Here is a 20881-nt window from a genome sequence, read left to right on the forward strand (position 1 = left end):
AGCCTGTTGCAGAGTTTATATAGTTATATATTTAATGAAATAACAAAAGAGAAATCTTTTTTTTTTTTTTTTTTTTTTTTAGCTCTATCATCTCTGCTTACTTAAATACTGGTTTGATACTGCTGTTGCATCTGGATCAATACTATGAAGCAATTCGGCAGTTTACTAATGCTATAAAAATTGATCCTCTCAATGTTCAAGCCTACTTGTGTAGAGCACAAGCATATCACAAGGTAATACTCCCCTTTAGTTTTTGATCATCACTTATACAGCTCTACATTTGGTGTTGTTGCAAGTATTTTAATATTTACAACTTGATGTTGCATCGTTATAACCTGTTTATAGCTACACACTTCAAGTAGTCCTCATCACTATAATAGAATTACATGCATTTTGAATACTGTAAAACAAACTTGGCATGTGATGCAACAACATAAAATATTTCAATTTTCATTCAATTTTATTCTATGTCAGTGTTCATCTAGTCAGAGCTTTAATAAAATATACTCGAAATAAAATAAATTGAAATACTTTTTTCTGGACCTAGGGTTCCTGAGAACTTTTGTTTTTCAGGAAACTGGAAGCTGTTGTAAAGTTTTAATTTCCCATTAATATATTTTACATCTGTAACAGCTTTGGCTAGCTGTTGTTTTTTGTGAACTTCTCAGGAGCATGAGAAACATAGTCTTCAGTGTGACCTAATTTCTGTGGACTGTCATTGGAAAAATGGAAATAATTATTTCTCATTTAAGCGTTTTGAGGATTATTTAACACTGTTCACTTTATTTGTCTAAAGAAAGCTACTTTTAACTCATCAATTCACTTGGATGGACTCATTAAAAAAATAAAACTTAAAGATATGATACTGACTTTAAGAACTTGTCTCATAGTTCACATAAAATGTCTTCTACTAATGCTCAGGTTGCTTCTAGTTTTTTGAAATATGTAGAGTAGCTAAATTAAGATTAGTATGTGAATTTCAGCAATACTATTTGATGGCAGTTCCAGCAGGCACCTAGCCATCTGGATAGATTAGTCCCTGGGATCTTTTCTGCAATGATTCCTGCCATTTCTCCTCCCCTTCTGAAAAACAGTGAATGGGACCACAGACACAACCTTGACAAATCATTGCTGTAATGATTTGCATTTAAAATCAATCAGGAAATATGTTCATGTGGATCTCATTATCTACTCTTCTTCCAAGTAGTCCAGAATCTTATTTGGATTTTGGAAAAGTAAAGAAAATGTCTGCTGTTCAAGTCTGCTGTGTGGGAGAGTATGGAAATCTGTAGGTGGCAGACCTTTTAATTAAAAAGCGTTGAGCCCTTACTTTAGAAGGCATATCCCTCGTGAGTTGTTATTATTACGTGGGTACTATGACCTGTAGGACCACATTTACAGAAATAATTGTCTCCAAGTTGTGTTCATAATACCAGCTAAATAGTAGAGTTTTTTGTTTTAAATTACAGATTCATAATTTATCACATGCTGTGAAAGACATAAATCGAGTAATTCATCTTTACCCAGATAAGTCAGAACTGCAGATACTAAGGTAGGAAAGTGTTTAGTGGAAGTCTTTAAATGTACCTTACCCTTACAGCATTTCCCATTGAAAATGTTTTGGTAGATGCTTTGTGTGCCTTGAACCCTGCTCTCAATAGGTTAAAAAAAAAAAAGTATTTTAATGGCATTTTCAAACCTTAGGAACTTTATCTGTATAATGTCATCCTGTTAATATAATCTCAAAGGAAATGTAATTCTGTAATTCCTACAATCTGCAAAGTAAGCATATTGTTTCTTGGTGCTTTTATGTTAGAGGAAAAAAATAAAATTGAATATATACTTCTGATGGTCATAAAAAGGAAAAAATTCAAATGCTTTTATTGAAATGCATTGTTTCTCATTTTTTTTCTCTCTTTCTATAAAAGAAAATATATTGCAGCAGCATTTGCATTTTGACAGAAATACCTGGGAAGAACTTTGCTAATTGCATCCAACAAATATTTCCTTACAGGGGACAGTATTTGTTGGAGTTGAGGAAATATGAGCTGGCAAGTTTATGTATTCATCAACTTGCAAAAATGAATGAAGGTAATGTCAATTTGCTTGTGTTGTTGTGTGATCTCTAATCAAGGAATTATGGTTTTTATAAAAAAAAAAAAGTTCAAGCGCTCTAATAGGTTAGTTATCATGAATCAGCTAAAATATGATAACTTGATATGTACATTATTTCCTGATTACCTCCTGTGATTTCAGAATTTCTTTCTTTTGAGTTCTTGTGGTGGTGTTCTTTTTTGAGTTTGTGTGGTGGGTTTTTTGGTGCTTTTTCTTCCTTCAATTTTGGTGACTTCTGCTTTAAAAGGAATACTGAGTAAGGATTCTGTACTGTACTTCTTTATGGTCCTTCCTAAAGAATACTACATAGCTCCAGGATTAAGCCTCTGCAATGCATTTGAACAGTAAAAATGTTGCAGTATAGAAGTTCCTTTTTATGTGATGAGCATAAGGTGTCAGTGTCAGTGCATCCTTACAGTTATTTAGAAATCCATATCAATACCTATTCTACTCAAGATGAATGATCTGTCTCTGGTAGGGACAAACTGTGGGTGCAGAGTATAATAATACAGAAATGATGCAAGTGTGTGGTGATACTTCAACATAGCACAGACTTCCTAGATACGGGGAGAGGAGGGTTTGTGGATGTTTAGCTGTTGAGCTGCTTATTAATAATTGTTCAGCCTGAGATTTTTATATGGAATTTTGTTAGTCCTTTTGAAACAAACTATTTTAACAATATTCTGAAATTCGCATGTAATTTAAAGAGATTTTATACTGGAAAACACATGCTGAAGTAAAAGATTATAATTTTCTGTGATGGTTTTCTTCCAGTGTCCTTTCAGTTTCAGCCTGTTCAGCAAGCACTCATACAGTCATTTTGTCAAAATCACAGTAAAGCCATCGAATGCTTACGTGAAGCTGCTACAACTCAACCTGAGCCTTCAGTGTTTGTCCTCTTAGGAAAAATGCAAATGAAAGCTGAGAAAATAGAGGTTAGAAAGATTTGTTATACTCCTATGCCAAGAAAGACAATGTTTTTTCTTAATTCTTTCAATATTTGATATCTTAGTATGTAAATAAATCTTTGGTGCACCTTACTGCTAAAATTTAAGAAGACCTGTGTAAAACTTTTCAATAACAGCAATTCTGCATAATTTAGGCAATTTGAATTTTAAAACATTTTTGTTAAAATAAATTATTAATATTTTTGTTAAACAACTGACCTTATTCTATAACTGTATGTAACAATTTTTCTTTTTTCTGAAATAACTATAATATCTAGTGTTCTTTTTCTAATTACTGTACAAATATTTCATTAATGTATATGTAGTGAATATATAACATTGAAAGTATTTTTCAACTTCTTGAATACTTACATGTCATAAGATTTAACTAATGCTGTCACTTCTCTGGCTCATTTAGTTAGCTAATGCTTGAAGCCTGCAGAATTGTTGAAATCAGCATTATGGATATGCAATTTCTTTTTGTACAGTATGTATTTATGCAGAATATACAGAGTCTTGTTTCCTTAAATAAAAGCAGCAAGCAACAGGTAGATCAAGAGTGACTTGAATCTACCTATATATTGAGTTGTGTATTTGACCTGCATGGTCCTTCTGTTTCATTTTAGATTTTGTTTGTGCATTTCTTTAAATGAATGTTAGGTATACTGTACACGAAGACTGTACTCCTCTGTGCTTGTATCAATTGAAATATCTTGACACATTCAACTGTTTTTTGTTAAGCTTTTGTGTTCTGTTAGTCTCAAATCATAATGGAGCAATATTATTTCCACTGTCTTTGAAAGAATGCTAAGTGGAAGATGGCAATTGTTAGTGCCATCTGATCCAACTTTCAGCTGTCACGATTAAGAGATGTGTATTAGAGTCCTACCCTGATTCCTCAGAGTATTAGTCCCGGGGGGGGGCCTCACTGCTGGACAGGAATTAGACAATTCTTCTAATATGAGTAAATGACCAGACATCAGGCTATGCTGCTCCAGCATTAAGGATCTTTGTACTTGTCATTTTTGCATTTATGTTTCAAAGACTAAAACATTTAAAAATTTCACTCAAGTACTTTAAAATTCTTAAAATTCCCTGTATTGTAGGATGCTGTGGGAAGTTTTAAACAAGCTATAAATCTGCTGATGACCTCAGAAAAAATCCTTCCTCCTACATTTGAAGCTGCAGAAATGTATTATCTCATGGGCTTGTGTTATATGGAACAAATAAATTTATTAGAGGTTGGTACTCGTTATATATATTTGACTTGTTTGGCTCCAGTGCCTATAGACAGAAGTGATAACTTCAGTATTTCCAACAGCCTTAACTGCCTTAACAATTCTTTATAACTTATGATGTACATTAGATTGTCTTGTGAGTTTGTGAATCATTTTTCAGTGTTAACGTTCTGATTTTTAATGTATGAAAATAATTCATATTCTGATATCATTAAAAAGTGGCACTAATTTCTTTCTTATCAATACTTTCACAGATCTTATAAATACTCATGTAGTAATTAGTGGCTTTGTTAATAAGTGCTGAACTTAGACAAAGGAAATCCTAGATTATTCTATTAATTATGGAGTTTGTATTTAAATTGTCTTTTGTATTACTGTAGCTGAAAACACTCCCTAGATGGTTCTATTTGGCACTTAACTTACATATGATATTTAACAAAACAAATAGTAATAATAAACATTTTTCAATAAAATCAATACCACACATTAGAGGTATTGAAAAAAAAACAATTAGTCTTCTTGAAAAAAACATTAAAAGTATTAAAGTCTACCTGTGAGCTCTGTGGCAGGCTTAGGGCGGGTTCTTGAAAATGTTTTCTATGTTGATATTTTAGTAAATATGTGTCAGTAGCTAATTTACCAAAGGCTCAAGACTGTAACTAGAATCATTTGAAACATCAAATTTTCACAGGGCACAATGTTTTTCTGTGTCTGCCTCTGATCTGAATTGTGGTAAGTCAAAGTGACGTTCTTTTGGTAGAAAGCTTTCAAAGTTGTCATATGTTACCACACCAGATAATCCAGACCACTGATGAAGTTAACTCTGCCATTGCACATCTAATATTATAGCTGTACATCCTGGAAAAGCCCATGACTGTGTAATGAGCAGTGTGGAAGGAAAAAAATGCCTGGATGAATTATGAAGGAGTTTCACATCAACCACTGTCATAAATAATTGCACAATTTCAGGTTTTACAGACAGAAGACCATGTGCTTTATAAGGTTCACTGAAGATGATAAAATGAGTTAGACTGTACCTCCCTGTGGTTGTGATTGTGCTATTAGGGCATTTTAAGTTGCAGTGGGCAAAAACAATAAAAAAGTGGACACGTATATAAATTATTTATGCATTTGGAATATAATCTCCCTGTAAAAATGAATCAGTTACTTGGCAGCCTGTGGTTTCAGCTGTACAAACCAACTGTTTAAGTCAGATGATATGTAATTTTTTTTAGGCCTGTGATGCTTTTAGTATGGCTATCAGACTACATTCAAGTTACCCTGATGCTTTTTATCAACGAGGGCTGTGTCGAATGCAACTCGGACAAACAAAGTGCATCCAAGACTTCAATCATACACTTGAACTTTGTCCATCACATTTCCAGGTAATATAAAAACTCCTGATGGTTTGTTTCCTTGTGGCATGTTAGTATGGGTTCAGAGTATGACTGGTTCTGCATTTATGGGTATGTTGCCTTGTAATCTACCAGCAAGCACAATGATGATATTTTTATAAAGCTTTTTTTATTTCTTTTATTTAACCCTTGCCTTAAATAAGCAGCTTTTTTTCTTTTAGCATTATTCTGTCTTTAATTCTATAGGCATATATGGGTCGTGCTGCTTACTATGGAAGTAAAGGCAGATATTCTAAGGCAATTATGAATTGTAATGAAGCAATCAAAATTCATCCCAACAGTGTAAAAGCTTATTTTTACCGAGGAATACTGAAGTATCAAAATAAGGTAGGTATCTCTTGTTGCTGTACTATTGCTTTCTCCCTTAGAGCTCAGTGAATGAGGGCCACGCTGAAAGTAATCCTTCCTATTTTATTATGGTGGCCCACAACATCAGAGGTAGCTATTGGTGGAATAGCAGTAGAGGTTGAACCCTCTGCCAGTATTCCATCACTTGTTATTGCTATGTGACAGGTGGCAGCAGAGGGGCACTCTGACACAATGATGTCTGACATGGAAGTGTGTATGAAGCAAGGGCATGGAATTAAATACTTCCATGTGGAAAAAAAATTGCATTTGTTGACATTCATCAGTTCTTGCTGATGAGACCAAAGAGTGGATGTGTGCACAGTGAGGCAGTGGGTGGTATGTTTCAGCAGTGGCAATGTTTGTATGAAAGACAACCCATGTCCAGGCAGGCAGACTTCTGTGAGTGTGGCATGCAAACTCTTGTACAATGCTGGCAAAAATGCACAGCTAATGGTGGTGATTATGCTGGGGGGAAAAAAGTGTTTTGTAAATGAGATTTTTTTTTTTAATCAAATAGCTACAGAGAACACTACAACGCTATTATAATTTTCATGGAAACAGATAGGAGGCATTACTTTTGGAGCAGCCCTCATATCTTACTTATCACTTCATAATAGTAAAATAATGGTAAAACTTTGGAAACCAGTGTTACTAATGGAACCTAATAATTATGTTGCTTTCTTGCCTGAAGCCACTCTGATCTGTATAGTTTAATGATGAATTGAGCAAGCTACTGGGCATCTATCTGCATATTCTATTCTGAAGTTCTTTGGCATAGATTCTCACTTAATAATAGGCATGATATATACTTTTTGGGTTAAAAGATAAACCAGAAAAATTAAAGGTTGATTATGTGTTGCAACATATGAAAATTTTCTAAGCAATCACTAAAAAAGATTTGGATGTCCTGACTGTCCATATAGAGTTTCTGAAGAAGCATTCCCTTTACATAAACTCATTTCTGGTGAAATGATACCTTCCAGTACTGATGAAGAAATAAGAATGGAAAACTATGAAATCAAATTCTACAAAATGCTATTATTTCAGGAAGAATATATGATGCTGTGAATTATAATTTGTATTTGATGTGTTTTTCATTTCCAGACATTTAAAGCTGCAATTGAGGATCTTTCAAAAACTATTGTCCTTGACAATACCTGCATTTTGGCATATTATAACAGAGCAATCTGTTATCATCAAATAAAGAATTTCAGAAAGGTACAATACACAATTTTACAACATCACATGATCACTCTGTTGCTAATACCTACTTCACAAAATTAAAAGAAAAATTCAGTTAATGCAAGTAGTGCTTAGTCTTTTCAGTAAAAATAAAATTATTTGAAAATAGTTCTAAAAATACCTTATTTCAATAATAGATAAAGAATAATGCATTTATAATATTAAAAATAAGAATATAGACAAAAAATTTAGTAGTAGAAGCCACTATGAATTTGAGTGTTGGTAAAAAATTGAAATAACAAAATGAGTTTTAATGAAGTCTGTTTAATATATCTATATTATCTTTAATTTTGTACTCTGGGTTTGGATATCTATGTAATTATGGAAGGCAATGTATATATCTCTCTGAATAAACAGTTGTTTAAAAAAAAAAAACATTTTACACAGGCTTTGAAAGATTACGGAATTTTTCTTCTGCATGAGGAGCATAAGGAAATAGTTTTAAAAGTGTTCATCAATCGTGGACTACTCTACATGGAACTTGGTGATTACGCTAATGCCTGTGAGGTAAAATAAATAAGCAAATGAATCCTTCTTTGTGTAGAGCAAATCTAGAGTTTCTCTTAATTATGAGCCCTTGGTTACATAGAGATAAATTTGCCAGATTTAGTATTTCTAAAATAGTTAAGGTTTCCTTATTTAATTTGCATAGCATCTAATACCAAACTAGGCAGTGAATATGCAAATATAGGGCAGTCCTAGCCATTTTACAATTTTATACAGCTGGAGTTGAGCATAAGAATTGCAAGAAATTAATGTAATGACAACTGACTTGTCCTTTCTGTAAAACAAACAAACAAAAACAAACAAAAACAAACAATCCAAAAGCAGACATAAACAAAATGCAACTTTGTCATTTATTTTAGGTCTAAATAAGTACTGATTCATTGTGGAATCCAAAGTAAATGCAGGAATTTGTCTGTGTGAGCTTGTTTTCTCTTCGTCTATGTTTGTGTGTGTAAGTGACTTTTACTGAAAGACAGGGAGCATCAGATCTCAAGAAAGAAATGTCTGACACAGTGCAGATGACTCATTCAGTGGGACTCCACCTGGTATTGTAGCAGCAGGCTTAAAATCTAAGTATTTAAAATTACTTTTTCAAATACAAGTTTTTTATTTTTCAGTTCTAGTTTGCAAGTTTTCTAAAACTTTTTTTGGGGCATGTGAAGTAATATATGTATATGTATTTTTTTTAGCAGTAGTTGGTGCATTCATTGACTGCTGTGGACTGTTAGCTTTAAACTTCATTATCTTTGTCACATGATAGCAACAATGTCAATATAAGCATTCTAAAAATTGAGTAATGACTAATTTCTGATTTGTAAAGAGATATTAAAGAAAGAATATTAATCCCTTTCCATTAACTCAAAAATATCTGGAAGCGTGTGCTAAAAGCTCTTGACAGTTGGCAGACCTTGGACCTTATTTAGAAATAAGTAGAAACATTGCATAATTGGTGTCATGCTTCAGGATGAAATTGATCAATACAGTTCAGAAAGATGCTGAGAGTAAAAGGAGATTAGGAAATGGACCAGAACTAGCAGGATGAGCAAAGAATTACTTGATTATAAGGAAGACAAATCTTAAAAAGGCAATTGAAAATAGGCACAAAATTATATTAGCTAATTTAAGAAAAGAATCAGTGATTATAAATGTGCTAGAGCTCTATCAGTTCTGTTACTTCATTAAGGTATATCTGTATACATGTATAGTGCTTGCTGAAATAAGATGTAATTATTTTACCTCTACTCAAAGTGAAGGTATTTCTGAATTGTGTACACTGGAAGAAAGACAAAGTTTGTAGTTCAGTTTATGAAAGATCTGAATTGATGCATAGAGGTGCCTGTCTTTTCTACATGATTCTATGAAGAGTGTGTGGTGATGTTTAAGGGTAGGACTTCTGGTTTAAGTAAGCCAAACCTAATCCTTGGAATGATCCAGCATTTGCTGTGCTCCATGAATGCAGCAGAGTGCATAGTTCAAACTGTACACATGAAGAGAATCACATTAGCTTCGGGAATTCACTGACAGGGCTTGGTAGGTTGGAACATTGCTGCTCAATAGTGGTTTTTTTTTTTTTTTTTTTTTTTAGAGTTTTTGTGATATAATTTTATGATGGCATTTCATGCTTAGTGAAAGAAATGTTTTAACTGACATACATACATACATATATCAAAGTATTTTGTCACTTTCGTAAATCTAATAGTACTGAAATCTTCTTCCACACTTTTAAATTTGCACAAGTAGAAAATGCTTTCTGACTTGTAATTCAGTGGATACATCAGCTAAACCACTCCTACTGCCTACTGATTTCTTTCCTGTTAAAAAGTCCTGAAGTGCTTCCTTTCATCCTAACTGAAATGATTGCATTTGATTTTTAAATCACTTTTATGGTTTTTACAATTGAGTACATTATCGTTCAATTGTGCAATTGAACTCACTAAGCGGTGAGCACTAAGGAAACTACAATTGGAAACTGGCTTAGTGGGCTATGTGGGTGGTAGGGGGATGACAATACTAGATTTTAGAGGGCTTTTCCAGTGTTAATGATTCTATGAGTATGAAAGCCACAGGCATTTTGATAATGCTTTGAGTGTTAGTAAAAAGGGAAAGTTAAAAGCCCTGGAACAGTGATTTATAATAATTTATAGGATGTCCTTCCCTAGAACATTGTGAGTAGAGTTCTAATACAAATATGAATTTGGTTTACTGTAACTTGAAAAAGTGGTAATTAAATAATTTTCTTACTAAAATAGTTCTGTTGAAATTGCATGTAGCAAAACATACTTTCAATATTTGTCTTTAAGAATAGCTATCATTTTTATTAAAAACAATGTCCCTCTGGGAAGCTTTTTTCCCTCCCCCTGGAGGTAATACTTCCAGCTTTGTGAGAAATACTGTGATATCATAACGTCAGAGGTTTCATTCTATCAGAGCACGGGCCATAAAATATGAAAAACAATTAAGTTATGCAGTACTTCTGATATGCACCAACATCAGAAGTTATCTCCCTTTTCCTGTGGAGGTGTAGAACTGTGAGTGAAACAATGTAAATTCTCATTTTGGATCTGTTTATTTCAGGACTTGAAAGAAGCAGTGCTGCTTAGTCCAGGTGATAGCCAGATCTTTCAAGTTATTGGAACCTGCCATTATCGGTAAGATATGTAACTTTGGTGCAGAGTAGAAAAATGAAATAATTCCTAAAATTTACTTTTTTCATATTGAGGGCACTGACAACGGAGAGAAGGAAAAGTGGTAGAGAGGACTGCTTATTGTAGTGACACAAGGAGTCAGTCATACCCATTTCACACAAATATCACCTAGGGTAAAAAGGGAATTTTAATGATTCTCTACCTATTAGTCAATTTTTTTTTTTTTTTCCCCTAAGGTTACTGTGTCATCTATCTCTGTATAACCTTATTTCTTCTGAGGTAGTCTGGAAGTGGACATGTTCAGGTTTGTAGCATTAAAACTTCTTGTGTTACTGTGCTTGTAGTTAAAGCACTGCTGGCTCCATCTTTCAGTGTCTGAATGATTCTGAATTAACACAATGCTGAGTCCTGCTTCTAAAAAATAGTTTGTGTTTATATATATATATATATATATATATAAGTATATATATAGCTATAAAAAGATTCACTGGCAACTCATCTATTATAAACTTTTAAAAGCTTGTTTTTGCAACAGTTGTTCTACTTGGAAGAAAATCTACAACATTTAGTCTTTATCCTTTTGTTTCTTTGTTATCTTTGTCTATAATCTTTCCTTTTTTGTCAGGCTGTTCTTCAGGTAGATTCAAAACAGGTAGCTTATAATCAAAGAACATCTTTCAATTTTTTCTCAGTGAAATGCTTATTTATTTTGACATGTTGAAATTTTTGCTTTGTATGTAAAGGCACCTACTAGCACTCATTGATATGTCAGGTATTTCTGGAATTCTGTTTCTACTTGGAATACTCTCCAGATATATAAAATATTGTTTAAGGATGGAATTCCACATTTGGCCTACTCCTAAAACTAGAATTGGCTGAATATTGGCTCTTTTTTGCCCTGCTGTTTTTAACATAGTGTGGATAATTTTAAGAATCGATATGAGGGAAGTCAGATAATCTTAGATGTAGATGATTTATGACTGAAAACCTCTGCCTGAGCAGAATGCCAAAAGTATGTTTGGTCATGAGATTTGGATAGTGTGAATGACTCAGATGAAGTCTCTACTAGACTCTGCTCAGGACAAACGATGAAAAGTTGAAATCTTTGCCCAGCAGAAGTTGAATGAGTTTTGCTGCTTTCTTCTTCAGGTCAAGGAATTTAAACCGATGTTTGACTGTCTTCTGTTTATAATAACCATCAAGATGCACATGTAGAAAGCAAAGTTAAGAAATAGAGTATTCTCAGTCAGAGCTGAACTACTTCTTGAAGGCATTACGTCAGTCTTGTTTATAAATTTTGTAAGCATTAAACAGTTAATATTAATTTTTTTTTAGACTTAATGAGTTTGAAGACGCTGTGAGATCATTTAATCAGGTTCTCAGACTAGAACCCATTTCTGTGGAAGCCTATATTGGACGAGGAAATTCATATATGAAAAAAGGACATGAGGCTAATCTTGAACAGGCACAGAAAGATTTCTTGAAAGCAATTCACCTGAATCCAATGTGTATGAAAGCCAGAATTTGCTTGGGGTACAACTTGCAGGTAACACATCAAAATTCATTGTAAATATGATGTATAATCTAACATAAAAATTAATATTATGTGTGTATTTCTATAGAATCATAGAATGGCTCATGTTGAAGGGGACCTTAAAAATCATGTAGTTCAAACCCCCTGCCGTGGGCAGGGTTGCCAGGAACCAGACTGGCAATCCTTTCCATGCAAAATGCAAAATATAGAACAATCTGTGTACTTAAGACAGATTGTAGTGTGTTTTCTTTCTAAATCAGTGGATAGACCACACTTGTACCCAGTCATCTTGTATATCTGTTCTTAATGAAATAGCAAGTAACCTTATGTTTGACTTGCATATTTGATTATCTAGTAAATGAACATTAAGAACTTGTATATTTTGTGTGTATGAGCTGTTTACAGATTTAAGTGGCAAAAAAAGGAAATCGGTGTAAAACAATCTTATCTGTTCCAATTATCTGTAATAATGTTAGCAAATCTAACAATATCCCTTGGAAAAGAGCTTGTGATCACTGAAAAATACTTAACTACATAGACAATGTAATTCTATGTTAGCAGAGGGATATAAAATATGACTTGACAGTTTTCCTTCTTCTGTGTCTAATTCCTATGATTTACGTACTCTGATTTATTATATCCACTTATCTGAAATGTCTTGAATTGTCATGAATCTTGCTGGGAGTTATTTTTACCAATGTAGCTGAGGGACTAATGTCAATGGCTTGGGTCAGATTGTTTGGCGCAAGTGTCAAAAATTTCCTTTACCTTACAGATTTACTAGTACAGTATTAGTACACTGCTTTCACAGTGGTCTGTGAAATAGTGTGAGAAAAAACTTGGAGGGGCCACATAGTTAGAAATTAGATCTCTCAGAGGCAGGAGGAAATCCAGAAAATTCACGTAATGGCAGGTGCTTAATTTCAAGAGGCCTAAATCTCATTAAATGCCTTTTCTTCAGCCTGATCATACCTTAGGACTGAAACATACATGTGTGTGAGTATTTTGATGTGGGGAGCTAGATATTTAGCTTTCCACCTTTACAATTAGTCTGTATTATTGCCACAGGGAAAGGGAAATCTGGAAGTATAAGGAGGGTATTTTATCAATGTATAAAAATACATAATGGAGGAGCACAGAGGAAAGAGGAGCCAGGTTTTCTTAATGGTGTCTAGCTATAGGACAGGAATAAAAGGCCAGTAACTAAAATAGAGTAAATTCAACTGAAAAGTCAGATTATCATTATTATTTTTACTGTGAGGATGAGCTAAAGCTGAGAGTAATTACACACAGGCTGTGAAATCTCCATCCTTGAAGTTGTTTAAAACACAGCTGGGCATGATGCTGAGTGACCTGCTCTAGATGATCCTGTTTTCAGCAAGGAGTTAGGAATAGCCTCAACTATTTGGTTAATCTATGATTTAAGAAAAAAAAAAAACATGTATGGTTGATATATAGCATAGTTATAAAGTCAATGATTATTGCACAATTAACAAAGCCTTGTAATTTATTTATTTATTTATTTATTTTACAATTTAGTAAATATAAGCATGCTTCCATATTCTACTGTAGTTTTGTTAAGTTGGACCATTAGTAGGGTTTTTGATACTTTGTAGATTTCTTATTGTGGGCATATTGCAATTCATTTTAGGCCATTGGAAAGCTCCAGAGTGCTTGGAACCAGTTAACAATTGTCATTGCTATTGATTCAAAATGCAATGCTGCATATGAAGGACGAGCTTCAGTGTCTCTTCAGATGGGTGAAGTTTTTTCTGCGCTTCAAGACATAAATGCTGCATTAAAGGTAGCTATTAGATTAAAGTGGTTTTACTAAGATTAAGCTATTTCTATGAGGTCAGCCAATACTGTACATTGAACAATTGATGATTTGGATTAGAAAGTGTTCTTCTACTTCAAATAAATGCATTTTTGAAAAATGACAGTTACTACGTAAGTGTAAATTTTCCCTAAATAAGGGTGTCTCTGCTATCTCCTTCTAGCTCACTACTACTGCTCCTCTGCTAACAAATCGGGGTATCATCAATCAGTTAATGGGGCATTTGTCCTGTGCCATGAAGGACTATCAACAGGCAATTTCTGTTGACCCCACCTATGCATTATCTTATTTCTGTGCAGCAAATATCTACTTCCATAATCATCAGTTTTCACAGGTAAGTCTTCAGAAAATTTATACTGTCTTTATGCTGTCTTCAGAGAACTTTTTTATTTGACTTATCTTCGTACCTACAATATTTATTAATGTCTTCTAATATGCTTAACTTGACACTTTTTTACATTGTTTTTTTTTGTGATCCTCTATCAGGACATTAATTTCAGTGTAGTAATTAGTAATAAGTAATTGCTCTACTACTATTTATTGCAGCATTGATATGAATTGAGATTCATGACAGTTAAGATACTCATCACAGAAATTCGTAATGGAGCACGGTACCAAAATCTCACTGATGTTAAGTAAGCTCCCTCAAGCCTAATTGCTGTGTGTTAAATAACTTGCCCAGATTCACCATAATGCCATCACGAAGAAAATTAAGAGAATCTTCTGCTGATGAGCTTCAATCAAGAAGTCAGATCTTACATCTGTTAGTACAGTAACTTAAGGACTTTAAATAACCTAATTCTGCTAAAATACAGTATGCATCTTCCAAATACAGAGAAAATATTCAAATTCCTCCTGGGAGTATTCAAAACTTGAAGGCAAGAACCATTTGTTTTTCTCTCTGTGACGAGGGCCCTTACAGATTTTATTTTTTTTTTTTCCATTTGGCTTTCTGTCTTGCTGCTTATCACATTTAATGGGTAAAATCAGGCTTTTGACCAGAACATTATAGTCCAGCAGTTGTAGGAATGCAATGTAGGAACCAGTAAAGATGCTTCAACACTTCTGATCAACTTGAATTAATCCCATACTAGAACTGCATCTGTAAACACTTCAGCCTGTAATTCATATGTTGAGAAATTCATCATGTATAGTACAGACTTGGCATATGGTTTGAAGTTGAGATTGTACTTCATACAGCACAAGAAATCAATGATGTCAGAAAGCAATTTACTGTTCCTGTTTGTTTCTCTGAATTAGACTCCTGTTGCTCAGTCAATAGAATTAGTCAAACATGGATCATAAATTCCTACAAGGCCAGTGTCCTGCGTGTGGCTTCTCCTGTGATCTTGTACTCTCTTTTTATCTGAGTCTGGAATCATTCACCAAGACTTGTCTTGGAAGGGTTGTGTTTAATCTTTCCTATAGTTCTGTGATTCCTTACTCTGTCTCCCAGAAGCTGTTTCTTTATGGAGAAACAAGGAGTTGGACTATTAATTGCTTTGTATGTTAATCCAAACTGTCCCTAGTGTGTGGTTCATTTATTCTGTGCGATACTTACAATTCAGTGAAGCCAGCTGTTCCTTTTTCAGAAGTCTGTCTAGGTGACTACTGACCCTGTATTGGATGATGTGGTTAACTCTGGTAGGCAGCTAAGCTCCATGTAGCCATTCACTCTGTCCCTACCAGTGTGATGTGGAAGAGAAAGGGTTAAAGTAAAAAATTCGTGAGTTGAGATAAAGACAGTTTGTAATACGTAAACCGTATGACAGTTTGAAATATATAAACCAAAGGCTGTGTGTACAAGCAAAGCAAAACAAGGAGTTCATTCACTACTACCCATTAGCGTGCATGTATTTAATCGTTTTCAGGAAAACAGGGCTTCATTGTACATTATGGTTACTTGACAAGACAGGCACCATCAGATTAAATTTATCTCCTCCATAGTTCTTTCTCCCAGATTTTGATGAGCTCAGTGCTGTATAGAATCATTAAGGTTGGAAAAGACCACTAAAAGCATCCAGTCCAACCATCAACCGTGGTGTGAAATATCACTTTCATCAGGTAGGGCCAGCTGTTCTGGCCATGTGGATGCTGTGTGTGCCTCTTTTCTATGTGCAAATAATGCTAAACAGAATGTTAAAATTTGAGGAATGTTTATTCAGTCTATTTTATCTCCAATTCATGTTTTTTATAGGCTTATTGCTATTATTCAGAGGTACTAAATCTTGAACCAAGAAATGAATCTGCTATCATGAATCGTGCTGTTACAAATACAATATTAAGAAATTTTGAAGAGGCAAAAGAAGACTTTGAGAAGGCAGTCTGCCTCTGTCCATGCTCTGCAGCGGTGTATTTTAACAGGGCAAACTTCTATAATGCATTAAAGCAGTATGAGCTAGCTGAGAAAGACATTTCAACAGGTAATCTTTTTTACCTACTGTATAGTAGCATACTGGAAATTATGGTAAGCAACTTGGTTTTATTTCATAACTCAGCAACTGTGTATGTATTTTTGCTAATGCTTTCTAACTAATTTGATCTGATATTGTGATGTGACTAGAAAGAGGAAGACTGATTAATTTCAGACTTTGTTCCAATCTTATAAAGAACAAATAAAGAATTATGTGGATTAGAAAGAAAAAAACCTTCATATTGTCATAGCAGCTGAACGTGTTCGGAACCATGTTCTAAACAAAATTGCTGAAATAAGTGCAGGAAAATACGTACCAAAATTTTTGTATGTGATGAGGATTCTAGGTGACATGAACCAGGGTTTCATGTAGCTTATTTCATGTATTAGGAAGAAATTTAGTGTGTGCTTATGCTAGAACAAGTTTTAAAATGGTATTAATCTTCGATAAGATTTTGTGGGAGAATAGCATGGTTTGTAGAGAAGAGGAGCTGAATCAAGTTTTTATCAAGGTCCGGCAAATGGGTTGGGGCAATTTCAAGCACAGATACAGGTTAGGTGGAGAAGGGCTCGAGTGCAGCCCTGAGAAGAATTTCTGGGGCGTGCTGGTTGATGAAAGATTCAGTGTGAAACGGCAATGTGTGCTTGCAGCCCCAAAGGCCAACTGTATCCTGGGTTGCATCAAGAGAAGCATGACCAGCAGGTTGAGGGAGGTGATTCTGCCCCTCTACTCTGCTCCTGTGAGATGCCACCTCGGTCCAATTCTGGGACCCCAACAGAAGTAGGACATGGAGATGTTGGAGCAGATCCAGAAGAAAGCCATGAAAACGATCAGAGGGCTGGAGCATCTCCCCTTTGAGGACAAAAACTGAGAGAACTTCAGACTGGAGAAGAGAAGACTCCGAGGGGACCTTATGGCAGCCTTCCAGTACCTGAATGGGGCCTACAGGAAGGCTGGGGAGGGACTTATAAGGTCAAGTAGTGACAGGACAAGGAGAAATAGTTTTAAACTGAAAGAGGGTAGATTCAGACTAGATATTAGGAAGAAATTGTTTATTGTGAGGGTGGTGAGACACTGGAACAGATTACTGAGTGAGGTTGTGGATGCTGCCTCCTTGGAAGAATTAAGACCAGGCTGGATGGGGCTTTGAGTAACTTGTCTAGAGGAAGCTGTCCCTGCTTATACCAAAGGGGTTGTAACTAAATCTTAAAGGTCCCTTCCAACTCAAATAATTCTATGATTTTATCTTGATCTTTGTGAAATAGAAACATTTTGTTTAGGTTCAGAATAGCTGAACCATATTACTTCTTTGCTACTGCTATCCTTGGTACTAACCAGAGATCCAGCAACTCTGGACACACAGGCCACTTCTTCCTGGAAACTAAATCTGTATTTAGTTTGTATTTTATGGAACAAAATTTAGTAGTAGACTTTAATTTGACAACATTTGTTTGCACAAACAGTGAACTTTCTGTAAAGAATAACTCCAAGTTGTAGATTTTCTTTTTGAAAAATTAGCTATTTTTACAGTAAGATTTATCAAAATTATCTTGGTTTTTGTGACTAATAATAATTACATCTTGGCTTTAATGACTATTCCATGGTGTTTTAATAGTGAAAATTGACTAGACTACTAATTTTCTCTTTAAAGCAGAATTTAAAACAGCAGATGAAACTTCCCATCAATTTCCCAAGTATTTCTTATATAAAAGAGAAACTGAGTAGGATATTGGGTTGCTTGCCATGTTGTAAAATGTGGATGGTCAGAGTGTTTTCTCTTTAAGATTTTGCTCATTTTACATAGGACAGCATAGTTTCTGCTGTTAGGGCAGTGTTGAAGGTGAGATGTGTAAATTGCATCAAAAAGAAAACAAAATCTAAGAAATAAGTGTTGTGACAAAGTTGCCTACCTTTTCATGGAACATCAGCACAGGTAATGTTTTCTCTTATGAAAACATGCTTGGAGAAGAATCAGAACACAAACTTTTTGACAATGCTTCTTTGCCTGCATTAGCAAGGGGGGTTGGCTTGGTGATCTCTGAGGTCCCTTCTGACCCCTGCAATTCTGTGATTCTCTTTACCTAACATTCTATTTCTGATTTTTACAGCATTGTCAATTCAGCCTAATGATGCCATGATGTACAGACTTAGAGCTGATATTCGTGCTAAATTGGGTTTCAGTAGAGAAGCTATAGAAGACTACAAGCAAGCAATCAGCATACAAGAACAGACTGACTACATGTGAAAAGACATTGGTTCTATTTACGCATTTCTCACACTTTAATTAAAAAGTCCAGTGTGCAAGAAATATTTTAATATATTTTATACACATTGTATTTTCCTAACTACTATAATTACTTTGTTTCAGCCAGAGTTATGAGAACAGACTGCCATATTTTAATTGTTACATGTTATAAATCGTTCTTTATTTCTTAATGGTTGAAAAAACATTTTTTTGGTAAATGAAAGTAGTAGTAATTACAAACAAAAAGCTTGAAGTTCTGGTGACAGAAGGATGAGAGAGATATGCTACCAACCAGTATAAATGCTTACAGTGATGGCAGTTGTATGTTGCCTGGACCATCTAAGAAGTAATGGTTTTAAGGTTGATGGCTATCAAATGCTGGTAACTGCTAACTAGGTCTCACTTTTTACTTCATTGTACTTCTACACCTCTTCATAATATTCCCTGTCCCCTACCACTGGCAGTAGACAATGTGTAACATATGCTGTTGTGGTGCATGAGAACTACTCCAAGAAGTTGAATTTGAGAGGAAGGTGTAATTCATCCTGAAAGCAAAGTTGAGATCACTTTCTTCTGTGTAAATGTATTACAGTGTATCAGCTTTGAAGAGCCACATAAAAAGCCTGAGTAATAGACCATAGGTTTTGTTCTAAATTTATAAGAATCAATAGATATGGAGATATAAGTATGAATCAATGTGATCAACATTAAAAAAATGTCAGGCTCTGCTCACATGCTAAATTAAACCCCCTAGTTTTGGCATACTATAGAGAAGGATGGAGCTAAATTGTTGTCTTTGCCTTAGAAAAGTGAAGAATTTTTTTTTATTTTTTTTTATTTTTTTTTTTTGCACTCCAAAAGTGATTTTTGTTAAGTTGCATTGTTGAGATGAAAGTAAAAAATGTCACTGATTTTTGTCATTAAAAAAATCACATTTTATTTTCTGAGTACTTAACGCAATGCTTTACACTCTTTTTGTGTAGTCCCTATTCTTCATACCTATGTGGCAATTGTGTAGCCAATATAACAGACAAGAAGTTTAGCTTTGTTCTGGCAGCTAAATTTTGCATTTGTAATATCATATTACATTATGAACATTTCTATGCTTGTCATACTTATGATTTTAGGCTGAAAAAAAAAAAAGTACTGGAAATTGAGTATCACAACTAATGCCTTAATTCAGAGAAGCATTTGACTCTATCCCTGCTCTCCTTGATTGCCCTCTTATTTTGGTGCTTAACACCTACAGTGATGAGACTTTGTACTTTGTAAGATCTGTTACGTTATGGTTGACTGGAATAGATGAAGCGAAATGCATACAAGTTAAGAAAAAAAGAATCCCCATGTATTCTATACTTAATTTTTCTATATTTATGATTAGTCTTTCTTTAAGAACAGACATTTACGAGCTAAATTAAAACAGGTATAGATGTTCTATGATGATACATTAATATTTATGTTTGGTATTGTAACATGAAGTATTGCAACCTACACAAGTAGATTAAGTATAATTTACAGTGTATACATTTACATGCATCTATACTTAAGTGCATGATTATCATGGTTGTTAATGCAAACTAGGAAACTATTTACCTGATTTCCTGTATGTGCTCAATTCCAAACTTTTCTTGCAAACTAGTTTCAATGTGATGCAAAAATGGGGTCTTTTTTCCCTTTCTCTTTCTCCACATTTCTCTCAGTTCTCTTTATTATCTGAAGAATTGTTTATTGATGAAATCGTTAAATTATGCATGATTCTATGGCATTTTCCTTTCTTTGATCTCGTTATGAATTACCTGCTGATGGGTTGTGAGATAGCAATGCCCTCATCGTGTATAGAACATCATCAAAGTTAAATCAGAATGAAGAGGTCAAACTTTTCCCTTAGATCCTTTTCTTGAGGTATTCAGTGCTGATTTTCTTTAGCTTAACTCCTTTTGAATGTCAAACACAAATGGGCATTTATAAGATTTTTATCTTCACATTTAAAACATGAAACTAAGGACAATCCGTTATGACTCACTATTGAGAGAATAACTTAAATGACACGGGTTATTGTTTTCCCTTCTGCTTGTTCTAATTTTATATTCTGGATGTTATTTCCAATTCTTAAAAAGTGAAAAACTGTGTAATTCTCTGGCTCCATGGAGGTTTGGGTTTTTTTTTTTTTTCTTCAGAGTTTTTCATGCTCAGTGATGACCCAGTGTATTTCTGATTTCATAATTTAGCATCACACTCATTCACATCTTAGGGAGCATGCTAGATGCTTGTGAAAGATGCTGTGGATGAAGAATATATTTGCACAATATAACAAGAAGGGTTCAGGTTGCATGATTAAAAAAAACAACAACAAACAGCATGATTTCTTTGAAAAATAAATTACTGTCTCTTTTC

At 34.2% G+C, this 20881-nt stretch overlaps 1 protein-coding gene across 6 annotated transcripts in view; it reads left to right on the forward strand.

Annotated features, from left to right (window-relative positions):
- The window catches only part of TTC6 (tetratricopeptide repeat domain 6), a 54224-nt gene extending 34903 nt beyond the window's left edge, over window positions 1–19321 (forward strand). For all 6 annotated transcript variants that reach the window (XM_052694629.1, XM_052694631.1, XM_052694632.1 and 3 more), the window contains 15 exons: window positions 83–233; window positions 1470–1552; window positions 2015–2091; window positions 2890–3050; window positions 4169–4303; window positions 5536–5685; window positions 5902–6042; window positions 7168–7281; window positions 7693–7812; window positions 10387–10460; window positions 11793–12003; window positions 13643–13795; window positions 13992–14162; window positions 16026–16251; window positions 18351–19321. In XM_052694629.1, the coding sequence (XP_052550589.1) occupies window positions 83–233; window positions 1470–1552; window positions 2015–2091; window positions 2890–3050; window positions 4169–4303; window positions 5536–5685; window positions 5902–6042; window positions 7168–7281; window positions 7693–7812; window positions 10387–10460; window positions 11793–12003; window positions 13643–13795; window positions 13992–14162; window positions 16026–16251; window positions 18351–18487 (2104 nt within the window). In that variant the 3' untranslated portion in view covers window positions 18488–19321. The remainder of the gene's footprint in view (window positions 1–82; window positions 234–1469; window positions 1553–2014; window positions 2092–2889; window positions 3051–4168; window positions 4304–5535; window positions 5686–5901; window positions 6043–7167; window positions 7282–7692; window positions 7813–10386; window positions 10461–11792; window positions 12004–13642; window positions 13796–13991; window positions 14163–16025; window positions 16252–18350) is intronic.
- Window positions 19322–20881: the final 1560 nt, after the last annotated feature.

This window comes from Tympanuchus pallidicinctus, unplaced genomic scaffold (assembly GCF_026119805.1).
Source record: "Tympanuchus pallidicinctus isolate F22 unplaced genomic scaffold, pur_lepc_1.0 scaffold3, whole genome shotgun sequence".
In the NCBI taxonomy this organism is placed as follows: Eukaryota; Metazoa; Chordata; class Aves; order Galliformes; family Phasianidae; genus Tympanuchus; species Tympanuchus pallidicinctus.